Raw genomic sequence first — 27,505 nt, forward strand, 5'->3', positions numbered from 1 at the left:
TATGAAGTATAATATGTAGTATGAAATCATGCATTTCTTTAAATTGTATTTCTTGATGACCATTAATTCATATATCAGATATACTACCCTTCCTATCAATTGAATTGCACTTGTATGCTAAATAATAACATAAAAGTTCTGTTTTTCTTATTCTGAACCTAATCTGGAGACTTTGAATGGGCTGTACAGGTGGTAAGAAGTGATTATTTCTCTGATGTATGCACTTTACTTTGCATGAGCTTTTATAGGTTGCTAGCTGCATGCCATTAGATTTCTTTGTTATGATTTATCATTATATACAGATTGCAAGTTTAAGGTTTGCTGTATTGTGATTATACTGTTCACTTTTCTTTTCTTGTTTATTTCATATTCAGTGTAGAGAGCTTACAGTGTTGTATAAGCTTTCAATGTCTAAGTATTTACTTCCTGTTGGTGAGAATAGTTGAAAACTTTGCATCATATTAAATATAGATTTCTTTGTGTATGCATTGTGTGCAATTTATATGATTTCAGTTCATATTTTTTTTTATAATTTTAATCAACTACATGAATCAAACGATATGTAATAATAATTGCTGGAGAGAATTATTAGAAATGGGATTGATTTGGTGGTCCTTCAGGATAATCAAATCAGCATTATCTGTCTACACTAGCATGGGGAGAATGGAAACAGTCAGAGAGAGGAAATGCGAAGGAGTGCTGGAACCAGGGATAGAGTAATGCCAGGACAGCAGGTAAGTAGGGGAACACAGAGAGAAAGGGTTAGAGGAGAGAGAGAGTGGGCGATGCAGGTGAGCAATCAAGGAATAGAATGGTTAGAGGTGTGATGTATGGAGACTCGATGATCTCCGGTGTGCAAGATAGGATACCAGAGGTGTGTTTGCCTGGAGGGATAATAGAAAATGTGGCTATGGCAATTAAGAGGGGTGAAAGGATGGATGAAATGGTTGTGATGGTGGGCATGAATGACTTGAGAGCAAGGTAAATCGGACAGTGAGAGATCTGAGATTCTTGCTTGAGGTTGTGCAAAAGAAAACACAGAGAGAAAAGATTGTGCATGTGTGTGTTACCCAGGTATGATAGTGATGAGTTGAGCAGAAGAGCAGTAATACTGAATAGCATAATAGGCAGAATGTGTCAGAAGAGAGGATTAGAATATGTGGATGCTTGGAGGGCGTTTGAGGTCTCTGTCCTCTGTCCTTATGACTGCTTGCGTTTGAATGAGGAAGGACAAAGGCATCTGGAGAGATTGCTGTTTTCTGAACGAGTCAGTGTGTCAATGCAGGGAAACTAGAATTCCCAGGGTGGATGGTAGCAGGGGTGGTGTCTTGTGGGAATGGGTGTTTGGGAGAAGGGCAGGATCACATCAGGTAACACTGAGTCCAGTGGGGTCAAGAGGGGACAATGATAGGTATAGAAGCAATGACATTTTTATGCTCCATACTAATGCCAGGAGTATCTGAAATAAAGTGAATTGGTGGCGCTGATAGTGGCAGCCTGGACAAAGATTATTGGGATCTCTGAGAAGTGGTTGACGGAGGATGATATAATAACAGGAATTGAAGTGGCAGGATACAGCATTTTTCAGCAGGATAGAAAAGGAAAATGTGGTGGTGGAGTACTGCTTATGATAAGTGATGACTTATGTCCTCTAAGAGTGGAGGCTTTTAGAAGGCAGTGACACTAATAATTTTGAAAGCATATAGTGTGAGGTAGAAGTGACCAAGACAGGATATTTAGTGGGGTGTTGCTATAAACCAGGGAGCACAGAAGGAGAAAAGTGGGGAGCAGGAGATGTTTAGGCAGTTGAGCTTAGCAAGTGCAAGAAGAATGATTGTTATGGGAAATTTTAACTACAGCAGTATAAGCTGGGAAGACATGTAGTAGGAAAATACATGTAGTAATAAGGGGATGGAATTTCTAGAATTCTTGAGGGACAAATGTCTTAGGCAACATGTAATAGAGGGAACAAGAGATTCAAGAGTTTTGGATTCATTAGTGCTTGGGAAATTGTGAAAGGATATTTGTTAGCAGCAATAGTAAGCTGTATTCCATGAGTGAAGAAATGGACACAATTTGGTGTAAAGTGGATGACAAACAATATCAAACAGGAACTGCAGTTGAAAAAGAGATTATGGAAGAGATATAAGGAGAGAGATGGAGGGCAGATGCACGAAGAATATGAGACGCAGGCCAGGAGAGTGACCAGTATGGTGAGGAAGGCAAAACTGGAATATGAGAAGAGATTGGCATTAAGATCCAAAGAAAATCCAAAGGAATTTTTTTAGCTATGTGGCCAGCAGGAGGAGAAATGATTGTGGATGAATGACATTGCAGGATAAAAATGGGAAAATAGTGAATGATGCATAGGACATAGTGGAGTTGTTCATTGAACACTTTATTGGAGTATTTCGCCTGGAGAAGAAGGTTTTAATACTAGAGGGATAGGGCGGGTTTAGAGATGCAAGAGGAGAGTATTCCAAATACTGAGTACTCTGGATACCAGTAAAGCTGTGGGACTGGATGGTATTTCACCACAGGTTTTGAGAGAATGTGCTAAAGAACTGATCCGTTGACTGGCTTTTCAATAAAAGTCTAGCTGTGTGAAAGGTACCCAAGGAATGGAAGGAAGGTAAGATAGTGTCACTGCACAAGGGTGGTAGCAGACTGGAAGTGTCTAATTATCAGCCAGTTTGTGTGTCATCAGTAGTTGTTAAGGTCTTGGAGAAATTAGTGAGGGACTATATACAGCACTGGGCAGATGAGGGTAATGTTATTTGTGAGAATCAACATGGATTTGTTAAAGGGTGCTCTTGTTTTAGTAATATGATTGCCCTTTATAATAAATTGACAAGAGCAGTTGATGAGGGAAAGGCATATACTGCCATTTTTTTTAGATTTTGCTAAGGTGTTTAACAGGGTGCCACATGATAAGTTGATATTTAAGTTGCAGCACATGGGATTAGATGTCGGGTTAGTCAACTGGATTCAGGATTGGCTGTCTGATAGGTATCAGAGAGTTGTGTATGGTGGGGCAATATCAAGGAGGCAGAAGGTTACAAGTGGTGTTCCACAGGGCTCAGTACTGGGACCTGTATTGTTCAACCTTTATATCAATGACATTGTCAATGGATTTCAAGGGGATATTCAGTTGTTTGCAGATGATGTGAAGCTGGGAAGGGTTATCAGTAATAGTGCAGATGTGGCAGCCCTAGAAGAGGGTTTGAATAAACTAGACAGATGGGCAAATAAATGGGGGTGTCAGTTTAATGCAGTAAAATGTAAAGTTTTGAAGTTTGGGAACCATTGATGGGAGGATGCATACAAGATTGGAGGAGCTATACTGGCGGAAGTAGGGGAGACAAGAGATCTGGGGATGATGATTGATAGAAAACTGAAATTCAGGGAGCATATTGCAAAGGTGGTAACCCAGAGGATTGCTGCAATACTGAGTAGGACGCTGACCTGCAGATATAAAAGAGTTATCATTCCATTGTATAAGACCTTGATCAGACCACACTTAGACTGTTGTTCTCAGGTTTGGTCCTCAGAATTTGAAGGGGATAAATTAACTGCGGAAAGGGTACAGAGGCAGATAACAAATATGGTTTCCGGACTGTACAATGTCAGTTACAAGGATCGACTAGAGAATGTGGACTGCAGAGTCCACATTCTCTAGTCGATGGATAGAAAGAAAGGTGATATGATTGAGACTTTTAAACTGTTGAGAGGCAGTTACAGGATAGACATTGGGGGGAGTTCTTTTGCTTGGTCGAACAGCGGGAAGGAGTGATGACAAGGGACCATCCCTGGAGGTTACGAAAGGAGACTGTGAGCAAGATGGTGAGGAGTGGTTTCTTTGCATGGAGGGTGGTTGAACCGTGGAATAAATTGCCTGAGAGAGTGGTTAGAGCAGGAATGGTCAATGGGTTCAAGGAGTGGTATGACTTTGTGTTTTCTAAAAACGACCCCCCAGGATGAGTCTTTTGACTCCATAGAGGCCTGGATAATAATAATAAACTGTTGGTGTAGGTAGATGAATTATATTGAGGATTTTGGCTGAGCATAGCTTTGATGGAAGAAGTAAGGGATTCTGAGGGCACATTGCAAATATGGTGAGGACAACCTAGATTACTGCTGCTGTGGTGAGGAAGACATTGACAAGTGATTGTTATCTTGTATAATGCTGGGATCAGTGAATGAATTGAACATTCTTATGACAGGTATTGTAACATTTAGGGGTGCATCCCTTGAAGACATTGACAAGTGATTGTTATCTTGTATAATGCTGGGATCAGACCACACACACACAATGTGTTGATCTGGTTATCTAATTTCATGGCAACATGCAAATCTTGGAACGATTTCATGGAACTTTAGTTATTGGGTTAGATTGAGGAATTGTAATCACAAAATCTGGTAAATAGGAGAAAGGATGGTATGATGAAATTATTGTAAAGCTTATGTAAGTTATTTGGAGGAGACTACTTGAAAGATGTCAGAGAAATTCTTCAGCGGACAGAATGAATAAGAATAGAAATGATATAAAGGTGTGATGAGTGGTGTGAGTATAGGGACTGTGAATGAATTTAACATTCTTATAACAGGTATTGAAGCATTTAGGGTACATCCCTTGTGATAAGTTTGTTGACTTATTGCACTGAAAATGAAATGAAAAGTTAGATTATGCCTGATACTAATAATAATCTTTTCAGATGGTGTGCAAAATTGGAGGATGAATTGAATAAATTCATTTAAATATTTAGATACTTTGGTGATAAAACTCTTCACAGATGGAGGGAGAGGGAGAATAGCAATAACAGCAAATGAAACACATACACAAGTAAGAGATATATAAACTGCAAAGATCAAGGCAAGATAAAAATCAGAAGGATGTTAAGTGGAAAATGATATGTATGATTGAAGATATCATACATTAGATAAATTCACTAATTCATGTTAAAACAAATAATATAGTAGAAAGAAGAAAATATAAAATAGAAATAGAAAGAAAATCAAACAGATGGTTATCAGAAAAAGAAATTTTTAAGGAAAAGTCAGAAGACTTAATGTAATAAATTAGATGGATAGACAAAATAAAACAGGACCTGAAACCAAATCACAACAAGCGACACCAAACTGGACAGAATTGTTCGGACTCTCCCAGGACAGACAGAAGTGGAAAGAGTTCATTCGGCCTCATCATCATCCACATAGATGATGGAAGAGTGAAGAAGAAGAAGAATATTTTGCTAAATACAAACAAAAGAGATAAGATGATTAAGACATATTAGAAAAATGCTTTAACTATGGTGTTTAACTTGGATGGCATGCACTCATTTACTGGAAGACAAGAAACTTCATTGCAGAACTTGATATTTACAAACTCGGTCAAGAATTTTGCATATGACGTTATGTTTCTTCATCACCCATATAAGCAACTTAAAAGAAAATGCATAAAGAATGAAAGTAGTATTCAGATAAAATCCTATTGACAGTAAATTGTAAGCATTTCACATCGGTACTGCTGATAACATTAAGTATAAGAAACATAATGATAGTGCTTTTATAATATATCTATAGGATTCTTTATCATAAAAGTCAGTTTGTAAAAGTAGTTTGTAAAAAGAAAATCTTGCTTTATCGGTATATTGGCATTTTATGAAAGGTAACAAACATGCTGTATAAATGAGACTCATATTTAGTGATATTTTTGGACTTCAGAAAAACATTTGACAGGGTGCTGCATGGCAGATTAGTATACAAGATGATGGAGATGGAAATGCCTACTAAGTTAGTGAGATGGACTGAAGATTAGTTGTCTGAAAGATACTAGCAATTTGAGAGACAACTTTACTGGTATATATGAATATATGTATTACCTTACTTTCCAGAAAAGTAAGGTAATACATATATTTCTCTTCTTGTATTAGTGCACAAGAAGAGAAGTACAGGGCAGCCCATAAATCATGGAACATTCTGTATAAAGGGCCCATTTTTGTGAGCTGAAAGTGGAAGGCATTTACATGATGTGGTGTTTCATAACTAATAAAAAAAAATCTGGTGATGTTAAAAAAAAATATGCAGTTGCTTCACCAAGATAGACCCTTTCTATGGCATGTTCCATGATTTATGGACCATCCAGAATAAATTTATTTGTATTTCTTGTGGAGCAACACAGGATACTCAGTTGTTTGCTGATTATGTAAAGTCAGAGAGAGTTATAATAAGTGGTGGTGATGTTTATACCTTCTGGAAGATTTAAATATACTTTTTTCTTATGTAATGTCTATAAGTGCCAGGATGTGCACTTGGAAGTACAGAGGTATAAAACTGTGAAATATATTGGTGGAACTGTTCCAGGAGGTGGAAAAGCTTCAGAATCTGATAGTGATCAAAGACTAAAAGTTCAAAGAGCACATTGCAAGGGTTATGGAGTGTGCATCTTCTTTATCATAGCAGTAATGTGCTGCAGTGATAACGAGGATACTAAAATTGAAAAAAGTAAATGTGGTTGTACCACTATATAAGATCTTGATCAGATCAACCTCAGTTGTTGACTATTGTGCACAAATTTGGTCAATTGGGTTTTTTACTAAGATAAAGAGCCAAAAGGCTTCACTTCGGCAATGCAAATTTATAAAAATTAAGTGGATATTAAATCCAGCATTATTTCAAAGCCGAATATAGAAACTATAAAAGTTTCATATGAAATTTAATCAGAGAGCTTACAGGAATACACTCGCCGATATTTACGAGTTGTCCTAGCCGGACCTTATGGGAGAGATGATCGCTAGCCCAAGCTGTCCTAGTCCACATCCTGGCACTTATAGACATTACATAAGAAAAAAGTCTATTTAAATCTTCCAGAAGGTATAAACATCACCACCACTTATTATAACTCTCTCTGACTTTACATAATCAGCAAATAACTGAGTATCCTCTGTCGCTCCACAAGAAATACAAATAAGTACATATATTCCCCTCCTTGTTCCATTTTGAAAAGGTTTAACTGGCTTGACAGCTGTTTCAAACTGGTTGGTTTTCATCAGAGACCAGGCAGAAACCTTAAGAGAGCAAAAACTCTCAGTACTAAGGAACTTTGAAACATAGGAGAGGTGTCTTTTTTATAAGCAAACTCTCGGTCAGTGTGTAAAAGTATTTACTAAAATAAAGAGTCAAAAGGCTTCACTTTGGCAATGCAAATTTATAAAAATTAAGTGGATATCTGGATTTTGTTGTTGTGATGAAGAAATTTTGGAGAGTTTCTTCATCACAACTAAGACACTATCAGGACTCTGGATTGTTGGTTATGAGGATAAATTGAAGAAATACAAATTGCAGAGGCTTGGTGAATGGACAGAGACAGGTTTGCAAGACTTAAGTTAGCCACTTTTACCTGGAAAAATGAAGTGTGTTAATATCATAATACAATTTAATGGAATAACTGCAGCACAAAGAGGAATAATCAAACATCAGGTTTAATCATTTTAGTATTTCATCTCTCTCACGGAGTCATTTTCAGACCTAAATTGTTAAAATTGTAATAACACACAAAAACACAAGAAACAATAAGTGGAAGAAATATAAAGACTAAAATCTTATGAGGGGCACCCTCTATGGATCTGTTGGCTAGCCTTAGTTGTTGAATGGGAGGCCTAAAAATTAAAGTTTCCCAAATCTTGAGAAGTTTAAGACATCCATATTTATTAAGATTAGGCTGTTTTTTTTTTTTTAATCTGTTACTGATTCTAAAAAGTCTTTCAAGTTTGTATTTTGATGGAGCATAATAATTTTCTTCCATCTGATTATGTGCAAGTGTTAGATCTTGAATGATGGTTCTATCAAGAATAGAACTGCTCCATTCAAGATTTAACAAGAACAACCATATCAAGCAAAAGCACACTTGTATTCTTGGCAAAACAGACATAATATGCAAAAATGCAGATGTTAACTTTGCTTAAGAAGGGAATTAAAATATAAAGGAAGAAATTGAATCCTAAATTAAAATGAAATTGAAGAAGGAAATAAGTATTAGATTGTACTATGTTTAAAGTATTGTCTAAAATAGGTGGAAATCTTAAACTTTCAAAAGCACCAATATTAAACTATGCCATGTATAAAATCACATATTGTCATGCAAACGAAAGTACAAAGGTTGCTGTGTGACTACCAAAGATGACATAACGAACGATGAGTAGGCATTCGTGGAAGGTGCTTGAATTTCGCATTCCCCGAAGAGAGCGATCCTCATTCAGCGAGGAGGTGACAGCCAATTGGAAAGCGTCATAGACAAGCTTGGAGTATGGAAGAGGGTGCTATAGAAGAGTTTAAAAACAAACTCACGGGGCTGGAGGCTCTCTTAGTTCCCTCTACGTTTTGGTTCCTATAGTGTTCTCCGTTTGCGTGTGCCCCCCCTCCCCACGTGGGTTACAGGCTCGTAGTTCCGAGGCGGGTCAGCACAGCAATAAATTTTGTCAGAGTTCCGAATAGAGAAACAGCCCCAGAGAGATAGGTTAGAGATTTCAGGCTTAGTTGGTACGACAAGGATTTAAGATAGAAAATTAACAAGAAAGTGACTCCACACAAAGACAAAGAAAGGAGATATAACACAAGGTATCCCAAGCATAATTATAATTGGTCAGGTCTAGCTGACCTGACCGATCATAGTTATGGTGAAGATGTATTTTTTGTGTTCATATAGGCAGATGTTAGCCGATCTCCCAGTCTGACCACAATATGATAAGTTGCAAGAACAAGGAACTTTGTAAACACCTGTAACACAGAGAGGAAGTGAATCCTTAGGAAAGTGGAGAAGAGCAGCTAGCTCCAAATGAGACTTGAAAGCAGTGCAGAGATTATATTTTTTTAAAGTTCTGGCTATTTTTTTTATAGCCAGATATAGGGAATAGTAATGTCATTACTTGTAGTCTTTATATTGAAAGGGATGTGAGGAGCGAAGGACAGATAATTTGTAGATCTTTTTGTCATTGTAACCATTGAACAAGAAGGTTTGGTGAATAAAGGCAAGTTCAGCTAAGTCTAAATATGCAAACAATGAATTTAAGGTACAAGATTTTGTTTATGGTTGAGTTAAATCTCCTGTGATGAATCTAATTGAACCCAACAGAGGACTTTTAATAATATTAAAAATCTAGAAGTGTGTAGTGATGGTGGGGAGGGGAGAGTTATATCTCACTGAAGATAATGGAAATCTCATTTTCCCTTATGGTTAGTTTTTTATTTTATTGTTTTGTCTGCTAATAATAGCTGCTGTATTACATACACTGCTTCCTGCTATTTGATTTTTTTACTAAGTATTTCAACAATTTTAATTTAAAATATACATATTCATTTATTTATTTATTAATTTTTTTTTTTAATGTAAGTGTCACCTACAAAAGGCTGTAGACCTATAGTACATTAGTACTTTCAGATGGGTTTGATAATCCAGGAATCATACTCTAGAGAGCAAACACGGCTTTCTCAAGTCACTTCAAGCTTCTATTAAGCAGGACATGCTCTTTTTTAATAATAATAATAATTATTATTATTATTATTATTGCAAAGGCACCTTCATGGAGTCCTAAGACTTATCGTGGGAGACCTAAACTACCAACACAATATCCATCATATCTCTCCTTGAAACCATTAACAGAGAAAACACTCACAACTGACTCAGGCAACCCATTCCATTCATTCATCACTTTCCAAGAAAATAGTCTAGTCCTCACACCCTTGCTAACTACACTCTTATCCAACTTCCAGGGATGACCTCTTGTTCTGCCCTCTCTAGCCAGGTGCTGTAAAATTTCTCCTGCATCAATCCTTTAAAACCTATAAAATCCTTTAAGAAACTTCAATGTTTCTATCATATATTTATATCATATATTGCCAGCATGGTTGGCCAAGTGGTTAGCATTTCCGCTCTCCAGCCAAAAGGCAGTGGGTTCAAACCCCGCTGTGAGCATGGATGTTTGTGATTGTCTGCGGAAATACTAGTAGTGGTTGGCTGTAGATGGTGTTGGTGTAGTTGCAGTTAGAATGAGTTATAGAGTAGACAGAGTTGTACGAGTAGAGTAGGTGCCCTCCCTCAATGAGTCTTTGGACTCCCTGGAGGTGTCATATAATAATAATAATAATATCTCCTTTTTTGCTTATCAACCAGCTTTTGCAAACCCTGAATCTATCCTTATAGAGGGCATTCCACAGACCACTAACCATCTTGGTCACTCATCTCTGGATCCTCTCCACCACTTCCTCATCCTGAAGAAACCTAGATGACCAGAACTGTGCACAGAAATCTGTGTGTTGTCCTGTTAATGAGGAATGATAACTCCCTTATCTCTACTTATTAGTATCTTCTTCAATAACCAAGTAATCTTGTGAGCTACCATGGCTACTTTAGCAATATGCCCTCTAAACTTCAACTCTCTATCTACTGCTATTACTACTACTACTCCCAAATCCCTAGCATCATCAACTTCCTGGACTACAGTTTTCTCAATGTGGCAGCTTGTAATCTTCATCATCAATTTCCTGATATGTACCCCCAAGGGGTGTTCAGGTTACTCTGACAGCACTACATGATTAAGTTTACATTATTATTAATCTCCTATCAACAGTTTTCACACCCTGGTCTAGTGGTTGTATTAAGGATGTTGTATTAGGTGACAGAAAACAAAATTCCACATTCGGTGTTCTAAAACAGGATGGACAGGCACATTGTCTATAATCCATAAAACTTTATGAAGTCCAGATTTTTTTCCATCAAATAGCATTTAACCTATGGAACAAAACATTGATGGAACCATTCATTAAAAATTTCTTTTATTTGCCATTCAGTGAACTGGTAACATGTTAAAATCCACATCTTTCATTGCCTGTGGTTTTAGAGATTGATTAATGAGTAATGGCTTTAATATATGATCTCCTGAAGAACACTGCTGCAGAATAATAAAGTCACACAATCCTTAGCTGCTTTAAAGCCACCAGCACTTTTTTGTGATTTCGCTATATAAGTTCTACTTGGCATTTATCTACATTCTGTAGCGTAGAGTAATCCTTGCTATTTAAAACATTGAGGGGTTCCCCAAAATTCAAGTTTAAGTACATATGTACTGTACTATGAAATGATAATTATAATGGAAATACCCTTTTTAACAGAACTGAATTCAAACAGAAATTTTAAAAATAAGCACCATTTGAACTGTGTTAAATCAAAATATATAGTGTAAAAATAGAATTGCTTTTGTTTTGTAAAATGTGTTATTTCGAAATCATGTAAAAAAAAGCCTTGTAAAAAGAGAATTAGCTGTACTACTTTTTGATATCTATCCATCCACCACCCTTTTTCCATATCACCAGTTTCATATCCATCCCCATTTGTTGCAGTTTGTATAATAGAGTTCCATGTGGTATTCTGTTTGTTTGCTTTTGCAAAATTCTTCTGCTTTCTTCTAAATCTAAAACATATGCAGCAGCTATTCAACATTTCATAACAGTTCAACTCCAAACTCACAGAACAGATTTTTCTTCCTCTTCACTCATTCCTTCTAGTTCTATTAACTCTCTAAAAATCACAAATCCATTCAGCCATTGAACACTGTTCTGACATTTGGGGATGATATCCCCGAAAGTATAATGTCTCACATATTTCCTAAAAAAAATACCGGTATTCATGTTTAGTATTAACATGTTTCTTCTTTTCATCGCCTTTCAGCTTATTTAATGCACTATAGATTGAATAAGTTCTTGCAAATGTTATTATTATTAAATAAAAAAAAGTTTACTAATTTGTAAATCTGTTTACAAATTAGTAAATGGTTTTACTAATTTAAAAGTTTACTAATCTATAGAAAGGGGGATGGGATGCCAAATACTGGTTTTAAGCACTTCAAGTATCCAGTACTCCATTCCCTAAGATTAGGCAGGCTACTAATATTATGATTAAGGTATTCAAGTGAATAATAATGCAAAATATTATTTATGATGTCTGATTTATAAATCATTAATTATGGTGTATTTTTATTTATTCAGATTTTTTTTTCTTTTCTTTTGTTTAGTATCGACTGGTTGTGAAGACTGCCTTGAAGCTGCTTTTGGTATTTGTTGAATACACTGAATCAAATAGCCTTCTTCTTATGAATGCAGTGAATGTAGTGGATGCCGAGCGAGGTTAGGAAAAAATGCATGTGCTTAAGGATTTTTTTAAATTATTGATTTAGAATCTCTTGACAGTGGTTTGCTCAATGATGTCATAAACATTATTATTATTACGGGTATCTCTATGGAGTCAGTAGACTCATCGCGGGAGACCCAAACTAGCAAAACAATATCTGTCATATCTCTTCTTGAATTCATTTACAGACGAAGAACTCACAACTAAGTCAGGCAATGAATTCCACTCATTCACCACCCTCCAGGCAAAAAACCTTGTTCTCACACCCTTGTTAACCACACTCTACTTTAATTTCCAGGGATGACCTCTTGTTCTTCCATCACTATCACACAGCTGAAACATTTCCCCTGCATCAATTCTATAAAAACCTTTCAGTAATTTAAATGTTTCTATCATATCCCCTCTTCTCTGCCTATCAACTAACCTCTGCAGTCCACAAGCTCTCAATCTATCAATGTAGGGAGCATTTTTTACATCACTCACCAACTTAGTCACTCTTCTCTGAACCCTCTCCACAGCCTCCTCATCTCCAAGGAATCCAGGTGACCAGACCTGAGCACAGTAATCCAAATGTGGAAGTATTAATGCTTTATAAAGGGGAATAATAACCTCTTTATCTCTGGATGTCAGTGTGTTCCTCAACAACCAAGTAATCCTATGTGCAATCTTGGACGCCTTAGCAATGTTTCCCCTGAACTTCATCTCCCTATCTACCAACACCCCTAAGTCCCTAGCCTCATCAATCTCTCGGAGTACTGTTCCACCAATGTAGTGCACAGCTGGTTATCTTTTAATCCCAAAATGCATAACTTTACACTTTTCCACATTGAACTGACATCCATTACCTTTTGCCCATTCTACCAGCTTATTTAAATCATCCTGCAAACTTTCAACATCAGCTTGATTTTTTATTGCGCTACCCAACTTTTCATCATCAGCAAACAACTGAATATCTCCCTTTAAGCCATTTCCTATATCATTTATATACAAATTAAACAACAATAGCCCAAGCACAGAGCCCTGAGGCACACCACTGGTCACTGCCTCATCCTGGACTTGGCTCCTCCATACACCACCTTCTGGTATCTCTCCCTGAGCCATTCTCCTATCCATATCATCAATTTAGTATCCATTCCCATCTGTTCCAATTTGCATAACAGTGTTCCATGGGGTATCCTGTCAAAGGCCTTAGCAAAATCCAGAAGTACCTCTGTGTAGCCAGTTCCTTTGTCCAACTCAGATGTCATTCTATTATAAAAAGTTAATAGATTGCTAAGGCAGGATCTACCTTTAATAAAACCATGTTAGCCTCTATAGAGTATCATATCCGGATCCACCCATTCTTGAATTTTGTCTTTAGCCAACTTTTCCAATACTTTTACCACTACTCCTGAGATGGTGATTGGTCTGTAATTAACTACTGCAGTTTTAGAGCCACCTTTATGCAAAGGAACCACTTTGCCCAACTTCCACTCCCTAGGGACCATACCAGAGTTCAAACTTAAGTTAAATATCCAAGTAAGAGGGGTTGACAATTCCTTTTCACATTCACGCAACACCCGAGCTGATATTCCATCTAAACCTACAGCAGTGTTTGCATTTAAATTTTGCAGTATATTAAATACCTCTGATTTCTTAACTTCAGTTCTCACATTAGTTATTGCTACAGGTACAGAGATATCCTCACTTGGGTGATAGACTTTTGAAAAGTGATCACTCAGCAACTTGACTATTACATCTGATTTTGTCACCTCAATACCATCAGCACCCATTAAAGTTATTCTTCTGAAGTCATTCTTCCTTTTATTTGCCACATAGCGGAAGAACTCTTTGGGATTACCCTTGATCTCATTGGCTGAGGTCTTCTCATAATCTGATTTAGCTTTTCTTACTATGCTGGTAACCTTCCTAGCTTGAGCCTTGTACTGCTCATGGGTGTACTGATCGCATTTCTCCTTGTACATTCTCCATAACATTTTGATACTACTTTGCTTGATACTACTGCTCATCCATCTAATGCTTACCTTGTTTGTCTTCCTGACCATGGGACACAATCTGGTATTGCTTTCCTCAGATACCCACTGATTTTATCCCATGCACTGCTAACATCTTTCCCCTGCAATATTTTCTGCCATGGCTGCAAGCTCACTCCGAAGCTTGTTATAATTGCCTAACCTGTAGTTCTGTATATACCTTAACAGAAAAATCCACAGATTTTGCAACCTCCCAAGTCAATACCATATGATTGTTTCACCAATTGGAGGTAATGAGGACACCTTACTTATGCATATATCCTCTGAACCAATAGCCAGGTCCAACACTCTCACACCACGTGTCCCTTCAGTTATGTGCTGTTTCAAGTAATCATCTCGTAGATGTATGAACTCCATTTCCTTTTTGCTACGGGATATTTCCTCCTTCCAATTTATATCACCATAATTAAAATCCCCCATAATAATCACTAAACCTGCACTCATTTCACTTATTTGCTGATACATGAATTCAATATCCCCCCCCCGGCCTATAGCAGCATCCAACTGTATATTTGGTTGCATTGGTCACTATTTCACACCAGACTGCCTCAAATGATATCTAATTCACATATTTATCATCTTGATATACTACTTTCTTTGGCTGCAACACATCAGCTATCATCAACAGTACTCCTCCCCCCCCCCGTTCCATCTTCTCTATCCTCCCTGAAAATACTGTACCCATCACATTCAATTCCACATCTTCTGCTGACAGCCAAGTTTCACTAATGCCTACAACTTTTGGTGAGATTGCACTGACTAATGCCAAAAATTCTCTCTTATTTCGAATGCTTCTTGCATTGGTATACAAAAATTGCAGATTCCCTCTAGTTCTTGTACCAGCTTTAGAACTGATATACAAGTCACTAATTTCAGTAGTTCCATGCCAATTTTTACCCCCTCTCTTCTGCAATTTATTTTGTGAATAAGGATCAATAAATATACAATCACTGCTAAAGTTTCTCTCTCTTACACTCTACCTTTTCAATATTAATTTCCCTGCCTAATTACTTCAACTTGTTCAGAAAACAGTAACTTCTTCAATCGCTTATGTTCTTCCATGTTCAGATGCAGCCCATCTCTAGCATACAACTGTCTTTTTCCTTCAAACACACTCCAGACATCAACAAATTCCAGACCTCTTTTTTTTTTGCACATTCTTGCAATCATATCTTTCATTATCATCGCTCGTCTACTTAACTCATAATTGTCAAAACGAGGCAGCACACACACACACACACACACACACACACACACACACACACACACACACACACACACACACACACACACACACACACACACACACACACTATCTTCCCATTGACACTTTTCCTCTTCACAATATCTAACAATGTTCTTAAATCTTTTGCTGCCCGATTTATACCACCACTCAGGTCATTTGTACCCACCATAACTATCATCTTGTCTGCATCATGCCCTCTCTTTATTGCTAAAGCCACTCTTTCTATTGTCCAACCAGCCAAGCACTCCTCAGGCATACCGCTCTCCATACCCTTAATCATAGAATCACCATATATCTTACCACTCTTAACTTCATTCAAGTCCATAGAAGTGTCACTCATGGACTCATTTTCTACGCTATTCAGCATGACTCTCTCCCAGTTTCATTACTCAACGCTCTTTTACTTACCCCCCCCCCCCCCACTCTCATGACATCTCATTTCTTCTAGACCTCTTGTGGTTTTATTTTGTTGACTCCCAATCACTCCCATACTAGTTATTACTTCATCATTCACCAAAGCCTCACCCATAGGTAATCCTGTTCTAGTTACTTCAGCTAAAGTAATCTCTATAGTCCTAATTTCTCTGCTTAACACATTAAACTCAGTTTTAACTTCCAGTATCTCCTTAATGAGCACTTCCAATTCCTCATGCAGAAGATGAAGGTCATTTTTCATTTTCATGAACTCCCGCCAAAGTTCTTCCGCTACGGTCACGCTCCAGCCTATCCCGATACTTCTCACATACATCGACATTTTCGTTCTTCTCATTTAGCCAGACCGACCACAGATCCTTCACATTCTTCAGCGCATACATATAGCAGTTTCTGCAACACATCCACTGCAAAAAATCTAATGCTGAGCCAGCCTTTCATGTAGAAGTCCTGCGTGCCGCTGATGTACGTTTCTTTTTGGACCCCATCTTTACATGTCGAAGTAGTGAAACAAATAGCAGCGAAAACACAATATATACAACACAGTTTCAAACAACAACACACTGAAGGACACTTGTATCTAATTGATGCACAACTGCAGCACAATTTGAGACAAAAAGCCACACTAGACTTAAATTTAAAAACACGTTTTCTAGCCTAACTAAACATGACTGCCACATTCACCAAGGACACTAGCGCCACCGATTAAACAAGAATATCAATTCAAGATACCTATTCAAGGAGTTGAGAACTACGTTAACTTTGTACCTGATATTATTAGTCAATCCTGTACCCACAGTTTATTATATCTATTCAATGTATATGCTCATGGGTCAGTTCTTTGGCTCTGTGAAAACATTCTGTTGCTTCTGACTGGATAACTTAGCTCCGCCTTAGAAAGAAAAAGGCCTAATGAAGTTTCTAGTCTCAAAACATGGAATCTTTACTCAGATCTTCTTTTCTTTTAAAATATTGCTTGTTTAAGATATTTTTACATTATTATCATTATTATTACATGACACCTCCAGGGAATCCAAAGACTCATCGAGGGAGGGCACCTACTCTACAACTTTGTGTCTCCACCCAATAACTATAACTAACCACAACTACACCACCACCAGGTATCATAAAATTATCATTATTATTACGTGACACCTCCAGGGAATCCAAAGACTCATCGAGGGAGGGCACCTACTCTACAACTCTCTGTCTCCACCCACTAACTACAACTACACCAACGCCATCTACTACACTCCACCAACGCCATCTACTACACTCCACCACCAGGTATCATAAAATTCATGTATCATAAAATCTGCCAATATGTTTGCCAATTGAGTTTATCATCTTTAATATTTTAATAGATTTCATTTTTTTTTTTTTCACTGAGTATTGGAAAATTATCTGCATCAAAATTAGTTGATAAATTTTACACCCATATTACTGTTAAAAATAAGTAAGATAAATCAACACTGGTATAAAAAAGTAAATATTTCCTGGCTTCCAGATTGAACACTTATATTATGTTTTTCTATAATACATATCCAGCTGCATTGGATGTGGGAGATAGATACAAAGTAGTATACTTAGATTTTGCAAAGGCTTTTGATAGATTACCACTGATAAGTTAATAGTCAAACTAGAGCAGATGGGGATGGATATTAGATTAGTGCAGCAGATTGGAGATTGGCTATCTGATAGGTATCAGCAAGTTGTGTATGGGAGAGCAATATCACAGAAGAGGAAAGTCCGTAGTGGTGTGCCTCAGGAGTCTGTTTTAGGGTCATTGTTGATTAACCAGTATTTTAATGATATTAGGGAAGTTTAAATGGGAATATTCAGTTGTTTGCAGATAATCCAAAGTTGGGAAGAGCTATGAGGAATAGAGCAGATGTTGTGGCCTTACAAGACGACTTGCATAGACTGAGTGAATGTGTATAAAGGGTAGGGATGCCAGTTCAATGTTGCCAAATGTGTAAGGTTTTAAAATTTGGAAAACAGATGGGATGTAGAATTTACTCTTGGTTTGGATATATTGTTGGAAGTGGAGGAAACAAGAGATTTTGGGGTGATGGTGGATAAGGATCTGAAATTTAGAAGACACATTACCAAAATTGTGAGGACATCATATTGTCCTCACAATTTTGGTAATGTGTCTTCTAAATTTGATATTACGGTAATGATGCAGAGGATGCTGATTTGTAGAAGTAAAGAGATTCTGGTCTCTTTGTATAAGCCCTTGATTAGGCCATGTATGGGCTACTGGTCACAGATTTGGTCACCTGGTTTTCAAAACGATGAAGAGATATTGGAAAGATTCCAGAAATGATTGACTAAGGTAGTTTCTGGTCTCTAGTATGTTGAGTATAAATAAAGATTGAGAAGATGCAATTTGCAGAGTCTAGTGGATAGGAAGAAGAAGAGGAGTGATATGATATAGATGTACAAGCTGGTAAGAGGTTGCTATAGGATTAACATTGAAAGGTTTTTCATAAAATAGTGGGAGATAGAGGGGGAGAACAAAAGGTCATCCCTGGAAGCTGTATAAGGTGGGTGAGAGCAAGGGAGTGAGAAGCAGATTTTTTGCATAGAGAATTGTGAATGATTGGAATGCATTGCCTGAGAGTGTGATGTCTGCAGGGAATTTGAATGTATTAAAAGTGCAGTATGATGAGCCACGTGTGTGACAATGGACCTTCCACAATGAGTCTTACTTCATGGGGATTTTGGAATAATAATAATAAAAGTGAGTAAATTACTAAGGCAGAACTACCCTTCCCAAGGCTATGCTGTCTTTTTTTATTACTTTCCATTAGTTTTGTCTAGATCTTGTTATTTTTAATGAATCTGGTTGGCCGAGTGGGTACCATAATCTGCTTTCCAACCAGTAGATTTGAATCCTGCTGTGAGTATAGATGTTTATGATTGTCTGTGGGTGGGAAATGAATTTCATTGTCCAGTGTGAGACCACTATGCTGCTTATTAGAGGCTGAAGTGGCTTGAAAAGTTCCATATGTTCTAGAGCAGGATTTCCAGACTATATAAAAAATTAGAAAAATTAAAAAAATTGAATTAAAAAATTCATAGCCCACTCACACTACTAATGTACTATAAACATGCAATCTTTTGTGAGTGAGAATCACATTTAAAAAACCAACAAAAAATACTCCTGATATTCCAAGTAGTAACATTCCCGATATTTTTGTTTATTTTTCCTTTCCTTATACTGTTCATATCTGTTAACCTATTCAATTCATTTTCTAGAATGGCAGTCCAGTTAATTGTTTCTTGAGACTTTGGAGTACCAAGCTTCTCACTGAGGGGGGGGGGGGGGTTAGTATACCCAGTCTTTGGCTTGGTTGCTCAGGTTCCAGGTTCATCATGTGGAGGTGAGAGTTGGAATAGGGAGGAGAGATTATATGATCCTACTTGAGTGGATCATATATTATGCATCCATTCCCTTTGAATCCTGATTTTATTTTCATTTTTTTTATTTTGAAATAGACAGAATATAGGTTTGCTTTCATATTAGGGAAGATGCCAGCTGAATATTAAAGAGCATAGAGATAATACAGGATGCATGTTTTGTTCAGAAGCATAACTTTTAAGTGCAGATGAGAAGATCTCATCAGGACAGTTTTGGTATCCAGGTTATTTCTAAGAAATTCAATTTTTTAAGAAGATTTTTATATCTTTTGTGACAGAATTCTAAATATATAATTAAAATATAGTTTTTTTTTTAATATAAAAAACTTTATAATGATTTTCAAGTTTAAGTTTGCTCATCTGTGTTATGTTCAAAATTTTTCCAAGTAGAACTATATGAGAAAAGTATGGAGATTATCAGTCAGTTTTTTTTTTTTTTTTTTTTTCATTTTTAAAATTAAGAAAAACTATAAATATTTTCACTTTTACCATTACCTGTGTTATTTCTTAATTAGAACTGATATCTTTATTTGTGCAATATAAAATTTAACTACACATAGGGATGAAGCCATGGTCTAATATCACAAATCTATTAAATGAGAAAGATTCAGCAGATATGGAGCTTTTAGTGTATGCAACAACTCTCATTAATAAGGTATGTACTTATATATGTATTATTATTTTGGTATTATTATTATTATAATTATAATAATAATTATTATTATTATGAACCTCCAAGGAGTCAGAAGACTGATTGTAGGAGGCTCATCTTAGACAACAGAAAAATTCTGTCATACTATTTAAACCTATTCATTTTCTGCATCCTATCAGGCAACAAATTCCTTGGCCAACCACTCACCACTCCGACTCACCTGGAAACCTCCTTTTGTGGTTTCCAGGAATGGTTTTTTTCCTTGTTACTTCCCCTTTTTATGCTATATGAACACAGTAGTAAGAAGCATAGTAGGTTTTTTTTCCTGTTTGGTTCTGTGCAAAATATAAACTTCAAAGACTTTTCATAAAGTCAGCAGCAGATTTGTTTGACCACTTATTTTTAAAATATGATTGTGTTAAACTTCCCAGGATGTAAGAAAGTTTTAAAGCGAATAAAAGTTGAGCAGCTCTCAGATGTGAACTGTAAACTAAAATACAGAAACATTATTGAAAAGAAAATGAAAGAGTTTGAGAACAGGAATCAAACCTTGGAGATTCAGCAGTAAGCCTTGAAGAAAACCCTGATTGATTAAGCTAGAGAGGCATGTGGTGAAGTTGTCTGCAAGGATAGAAAAATCAGAACTCCATGGTGGACACAGAAAGTTAAAGAGGCAGTGAAGGAAAAGAAGAAAGCATATCAAAAGTTCCTGGCAAATAAGTCAGCTTTTACTTTTACAGAATATAGAGACAAATGTAAGAAAGCTAAACAGTGTGTAAAACTAGCTAAACAAAAGTCATGGGAGGACTTTGGCAAGAATATAGAAAATAAACATCAAGAAGGTGGCAAAATATTCTGGAGGTTGTTGAAGAAGCTTAGGAATGGAGGAAAGAGTGCTGTAAAAGGAATTAGAGATGATAAAGGTGACATGAAAACGGGAGAAAAAGATATCCTTGAAGTATGGAGTAATTACTTTGAAAAACTGCTAAATGAAACAAGCAGTGATAACAAAACACTGACCAGGCATGCAGTCAGGAATACATATCCATACTTGAAGTAGAAAAAGCCATCAAAGGCTTGAAATGTGGAAAGGCAGCAGGAGTAGATGATATTCGACCAGAAATGCTAAAGTATGGTGGTATAAAAGTCTTACAGTGGCTGCACTGCATAGTTCAGAAAGCCTGGACAGAGGGACGAATTCCCGATGATTGGAGTAGAGCTCTCATAGTACCCATATATAAAAAGGGAAATAAAACTGAATGTGAGAATTACAGAGGTATTTCCCTACTGAGTGTTCCTTGCAAGATCTATGCAAGTATACTTGAGAAACGGTTGAGAAGAATTGTGGAAGAAAAGCTTGGTGAAGAACAAGCTGGATTCAGGCCAAATAGAGGCTGTCATGATCAGATCTTCACTTTACGACAAATAGTCGAGAAATCATGGGAATATAAAAAGATCTGTGTTTAATTTTTGTAGATCTGGAAAAGGAATATGAAAAGGTGCCAAGAGAGAATTCAATATGCTACAGTTATATGGTGTCAATGGGGCATTATATCAAGCAATACTTAGTCTTTATTTGAGTTGTAAGTCAGCAGTTAGAACTGAAGGAAGTACAGGAAGATGGTTTAATGTTAAATCTGGTGTGAGACAAGGATGTACATTATCCCCTCTGTTATTCATTATCTATATGGATCACATTATGAAGGAAAGTGGTATTAAACCTGATATCAAAATTGGAGATGTTAATGTCAGCTCTTTGTTTTATGCAGATGATGTTATACTTCTAAATAAATGTGCTACAAGTCTGCAAGATTCTCTGACTAAATTCAATTGCTGTTGTAATAGATATGGTATGAAGGTCAGCAATAAAAAGACAAAGACAATGAAAATAGGCAGAATCATTGAAGATGTCAACTGTGTTGTGAATGGAGAACCTGTGGAACAAGTAAAACATTTCAGCTACTTAGGCACTATTTTTACTGAAGATGGTAAATTAAATATAGAAATAGACAACAGAATCAGCAAAGCTGGTATGGTGGGAAGTCAACTGAATAAATTGATATGGAATAAGAGAGAAATTAGTCGGAACACTAAATTAGCTGTATACAAGACAGTGTTCAAACCAGTTTTAACGTATGGATCTGAGAGCTGGGTCAGAAGTAAAACACTTGACCAAAGACTAGAGACCGCAGATATGAGAGTCCTGAGAAAGATTAGAGGCGTGAACAGATGGCATCAATGGCAATATCATATTAAAAATGAGGATATTAGGAAAGAACTTGACATTGTCAGCATCCAGGAATGTGTTAGCAGAGCTAATCTCAGGTGGTATGGTCACTTAAATAGAATGGGAGAGGAAAGATTAGCAAAACAAGTGTTCTCTGCCAGGTTGGCAGGAAAACGACCCAGAGGAAGATCAAGATATAGGTGGATTGATACGGTACAAAGTGCCTTAGACGATAGAAATATAAGATCTGATAATGTTGGAGTCTTGACAAGTAACACTGATTTGGTGGAAAATTGTAGATAGGAAGTTAGTAATGATGTAATTTTTTCATGTAGTACTGTCATATCCTGTACACCCCTTGAGGGTACATGGCAGGAATATGATGATGATGATGAACTTCCCAGGATTTGGAAAACTTTTAATTCTTAGGCCTCCTGCCCAACAGTTATGACTAGCCAACAGTACCCATAGAGGATATCCCTCATTAGTAATTTAGGCTTTTAGCCTAACTTTTTTCCCACTTATTGTTTTGAGTGTTTTTTTTTTTTGTGTGTGTGTGCGTGCGTGCTTTTACAGTTTTAAGATTTTGTATTACCGATGATGTCTCAATGACAAAGACGAAATGTTGAGTAGGATCCAATAAACTTGTATTGTTTCTCTCTGCTGTATTCATTTCATTAAATCTAATAAAGAGTTCAAACCATCAGATATGCCTAAATATTATTATTATTATTATTATTACATAGGTATCTCCATAGAGTCAGAAGACTCATTGAGGCAGACCCACATTAACCTTTATACATACCATACTGATCATACCTCTCCTTAAACTCATTCACTGTCAGGGCACTCACATATAATTCTGGCAATCCATTCCACTCACTCACCACTCTCTGAGCAAAAAATCAAGTCTACTCACCATTACTAACTACACTCTTACACAACATCCAGGGGTGATCTCTAGTTCTTTCTCTATTCATCACATAATGAAAAATTTTCTTTGTGTCGATCTTATAGAACCTCTTTAATAACTTAAAAGATTCTATCATGTTTCCTCCTTTCTGACTATCAATTAAACTTTGCAACTCACACAGCTTCAACCTATCTTCATTGGGAACATTTGATAGACCTCTCACCAGCTTGGGTCACTCATCTATAATCCTCTCCACCAACTCCTGAACGCAAGTTACCCAGGTGACCAAAGCTATGCACAGTAGTCAAATGTGGCAGTATCATAGCCTTATAAAGAGGGATAATAACTTCCCTACCTTTTACTTGTTAGTGTGTTTTTCAACATCCAAATAATCCTTTAAGCAATTTTACCAACTTTTCAAAAGGTTACATCACTGTGTGTAATCTTTTCAACCTGAAGTGCATAACCTTACATTTTGTAACATTAAATTGCTAATCATTATTCTTTGCCCACATGTCAATTTATTTAAATCATCCTGTAGGATATCTATATCACATTAGTCAATTATTGCTCTCTCCTCATCAGCAAACAATTAAAATCTCTCCGTTAAATCTTTCTTTGTATCATTAATATACAAATTAAAGAGTAGTGGCCCTAATATACAGAACTCTGAGTTATTTTACTAGTCATCCTTATTCTCCTAGATTCTACTTCACCATATACTATCTAGTGTCTGTTTGTCAGCCTTCCTCCACTCTCCCATTCATGTTACCAGCTTTATATCCATTCCCCATTTGCTCTAATGTTTGTAATGGTTTTTCATGTGGTATTCTGTCAAATGACTTTGCAAAGTCCAGCAGTGTCATGGTGTAGTCTTTTCCTTTATCTAATTCTGCTATCACTCTATTACAAAACATTAGTAAATTACTAAGATAGGACCTATCTTTTACAAAGCCATGCTGCCCAGCACTAGATTTTACCTTTAATCAACTTTTCCAATACTTGAACCACCACTCAAAACAAATTTTCACATTTGACGTCCATAGACGCTGTATGGTCACTGCTGCACCTCACATGGTTTTAGTATTGATGTCTTCTACTAGAATAAGTGGTAGGGTCGCAGATTCCCTTTCCACACAAAGTTTGTAGGATAATCACAACCATCCATGCCGGATTTGAACCCACAGCCTCTTGGCTGGAGAGCAGACACGCTAACCACTCGGCCAACCAGGCCTGCTAAACCACTCTTCAGATATTAATTCATCTGTAATTTGCTAAGTCTGTCTTGGAGCAACTATCATGTAATGGAACTATCTTACTTTCTTTCCACTCCCTTTCAACCTTGCTAGAGTTGAAACTTAGATTGAACAACCTTCACCAGCGGCAATGCCAATTCTCTTGCATATTTATGCAGTACATGGGTCGACATGCTATAGAGTCCCACTGCTGTATTTACATTCATATTTTCAATATGCTGAGCAGCTCCTGTTCAGGTACCTCAAATCTGATATCAGATTCTGTTATGTCAGTAACTGCAAAATCTCTACCTGGATGATACATGTTTGCAAAGTGATCACTCAGCAACTCAAGTTTTTTTTTTCCCCCTTTTTGTCACCTTTCTACCATCATTATTGATTAAAGTCATTATTCCTCTAAATTGCTACGTAACAGAAAAAAACTTGAATTTTTGCTTAGGCCTGCTTAGCTAATTTTCTCTCATAATTAGTTTTGCCATTTCTTACATACTAGTCACCCTTCTTGCTTGCGCTTTGTACTACTCATGAGTATGCTGATCACTTTTTTTAATATTTCCTCAAACAATCCCTAACCACTTTCCATGCACTGTTGACATTCTTTCCTTGTAGCTTCTCAAGCCATCACACTGTTCCAAGATGCCTCCTAAGTCTATCATAATTACCAGTTTTATAGTTCAACATAAACCCTTTCTTGACAGAAAATTCTGTATATTTAGCAATTTCCTAGAACAAGGTCACTCTACCTTAGTTATGGATATATCTTCTCATTCTGTTACCAGATCCAGCACTTTCAAATCCCTGGTCCCCTTTATAACATGTTGTTTTAGATCATTATCTCTTAGCAACTGTATAATTCCACTTCCATCTTGCCATGCCCCCTTTTCCCATCCCTCCGATCTGTCCCCATAGTTCAATTCTCCCATAATAATTGTTCTGCCAATACATGGCATCTACATCTTCCCGTGTCTTGGGCTATAGCAGAGACCAACAATATATTTTGTCCTATTGGTCTCTATCTCACACCAGACATCCAGACCTAAAATCTTTAATTTCTAAGTTTCTTGGTTATAGTTCTTCAACTGTTATCAGCAATACCCTACCCTCCTGGTCTTTCCCTCTATCCTCCCCCAAAATACAATACCCTTCACATTATATTATTATTATGTGCCAGCTCCAGTATAGAGTCTGTCTCTGCCGATTAACAGGAGATAATCAAGTTAATCACATATGTGATTAACAGAAGCTCACATATATCATCCATCTCTGGACAAATGCCATGAAGAAGTTTGACGAATCTCCAGAGTTTTTGACTGGGTCTGGCACAAAGGCTTACTAAGCAAACTAATATCATTTGGTCTGTCTCAGGACTTCTGTAGTTGGATTGCCAGCTTTCTGTCTGGATGCACACTGTGTGGTGGTGGATGATTACTTATAGTCTCACCATTCAACTAATGCTGGGGTTCCACAAGGTTCTGTCCTCTCACCAACCCTCTTCCTGCTATATATCTGTGACCTACTTCATTTGACCTCCCAAGCAGTATACAGTTTTGCAGATGACAACATATTGCACTCCCTTTCATTTGATAAACCTTATTCTACACAACTCACCTCAACCTACAGAACATCAACCACCACATCCCTCAATTCTGATCTCCAAGCTATCCTCCAATGAGGTTCAGATAACCTTGTCAATTTCAATGCTAATAAAACCCAATTCTATCTTATCTCTTATAAAAAAAGAACCATTTTCTCCCAGTATTATTTTTGACAACACCCAAATTTCCAGACAATTTGAGATTTTCCTTCTTGGAATTACCCTGACATCAAGCCTCTCCTGGCATAAACACATCATAACCATTGCTTCCTCAGCTTCAAAAAAAATTAGGATTTCTCTTTTGTTCAAGGTGGTACTTCACCTCTGAACAGCTGTTAACTTTATACAAATCACAAATCTGCCCAGCTATTGAATACTGTTCTCACATATGGGGTGGAGCCCCTAAAAGCTTCATCAAAATGCTTAACTCAATACAGAGGAGAGCAATTAGACTTATTAATAACCCATCTCTTACCAACTCACTCCCCCCACTTTTGCACAGACGTTTGGTTTCTGCACTATGTACATTCTACAAATATTTTCATGGGAAATGTTCATCTGAGATAGCATCAATAATTCCCCCATTTAGTACTAAGCTTGCTGGAGAATGTGCAGCTGCTGCTCAGCATCCCTTCACAATGCACCTTGAAACCCACAGAACAAGTTTCTTTTCCTTCTCCATCATCCCTGCATCTGCTGTATTATGGAACAGTCTTCCCCCTGTTGTGTTTCCCAAGGAATATAATATACAGTCTTTTAAATCAAATGTAAACAAGTTCCTCCTTTCCCAACCCACTACCCATATACAATACTAATGTATTATAGGTTGATCAACCAACCTCTTGTGTATGGGCTGAACATAAAAAAAAAAAAATAAATAAATAAAAATAAAAACTTCCAAGGAGTCCGAAGACTCATTGAAGGTGGGCACCTACTCTACAACTCTGTCTCCACCACTTAATATTCCTGTGACTATATCATTTTCTGTCAACCAGATCTGAATTATACATATAATTTTTGTGCCAAGTTGAGCTGACCAATATCAAAAACTCCTCTCCTTTATTTCTGATACTTCTGGCATTTGTGTACATGCATTTCAACATCCCCTTGGACCCACAGTAATGTTCTGTTATTACCAATTCATTACCAGTGTAATGTTATTACCAATCCATTCTGATTTGAAACCTGCAAAATTGCATTCACCATTGTATAATAATTTCTGTATACATATTCATTTGTCTTGGGGGGGGGGGGAAGATATAATATACTGAACCCACACTTGACCCCCTCCTCCATACTTCTAATATCCCTGAGCTTATACTTCCATCCTCTCACTGAAATACTTCCATCCTCTCACACTTTCTCCAAACATCTAATTCCAAAACTACTTAAATGCAGTCCATCAGGCAAATACAAGCCCTTTCATCCATCAAATTCACTCCATACATCTATAAGCTGAATACTGTTCCTCCTCACCCTCTTGCTCACAGCTTCTTATTGCAACTTTCAAGGATGCCCCCCCTCCTATCCTCACTCCTTATTCCG

At 37.0% G+C, this 27,505-nt stretch overlaps 1 protein-coding gene across 3 annotated transcripts in view; it reads left to right on the plus strand.

Annotated features, from left to right (window-relative positions):
* Positions 1 to 27,505, plus strand: part of LOC150103262 (FH1/FH2 domain-containing protein 3-like) — a 469,484-nt gene that overhangs the window by 278,782 nt on the left and 163,197 nt on the right. For all 3 annotated transcript variants that reach the window (XM_090397848.1, XM_090397849.1, XM_090397847.1), the window contains 2 exons: positions 12,066 to 12,177; positions 19,879 to 19,973. In XM_090397848.1, coding sequence (XP_090253974.1) covers positions 12,066 to 12,177; positions 19,879 to 19,973 — 207 coding nt within the window. The remainder of the gene's footprint in view (positions 1 to 12,065; positions 12,178 to 19,878; positions 19,974 to 27,505) is intronic.

This window comes from Typopeltis vanoorti, chromosome 9, assembly GCF_054136105.1.
Source record: "Typopeltis vanoorti isolate ZY-2024b chromosome 9, IOZ_Tvanoo_1.0, whole genome shotgun sequence".
NCBI lineage: Eukaryota > Metazoa > Arthropoda > Arachnida > Uropygi > Thelyphonidae > Typopeltis > Typopeltis vanoorti.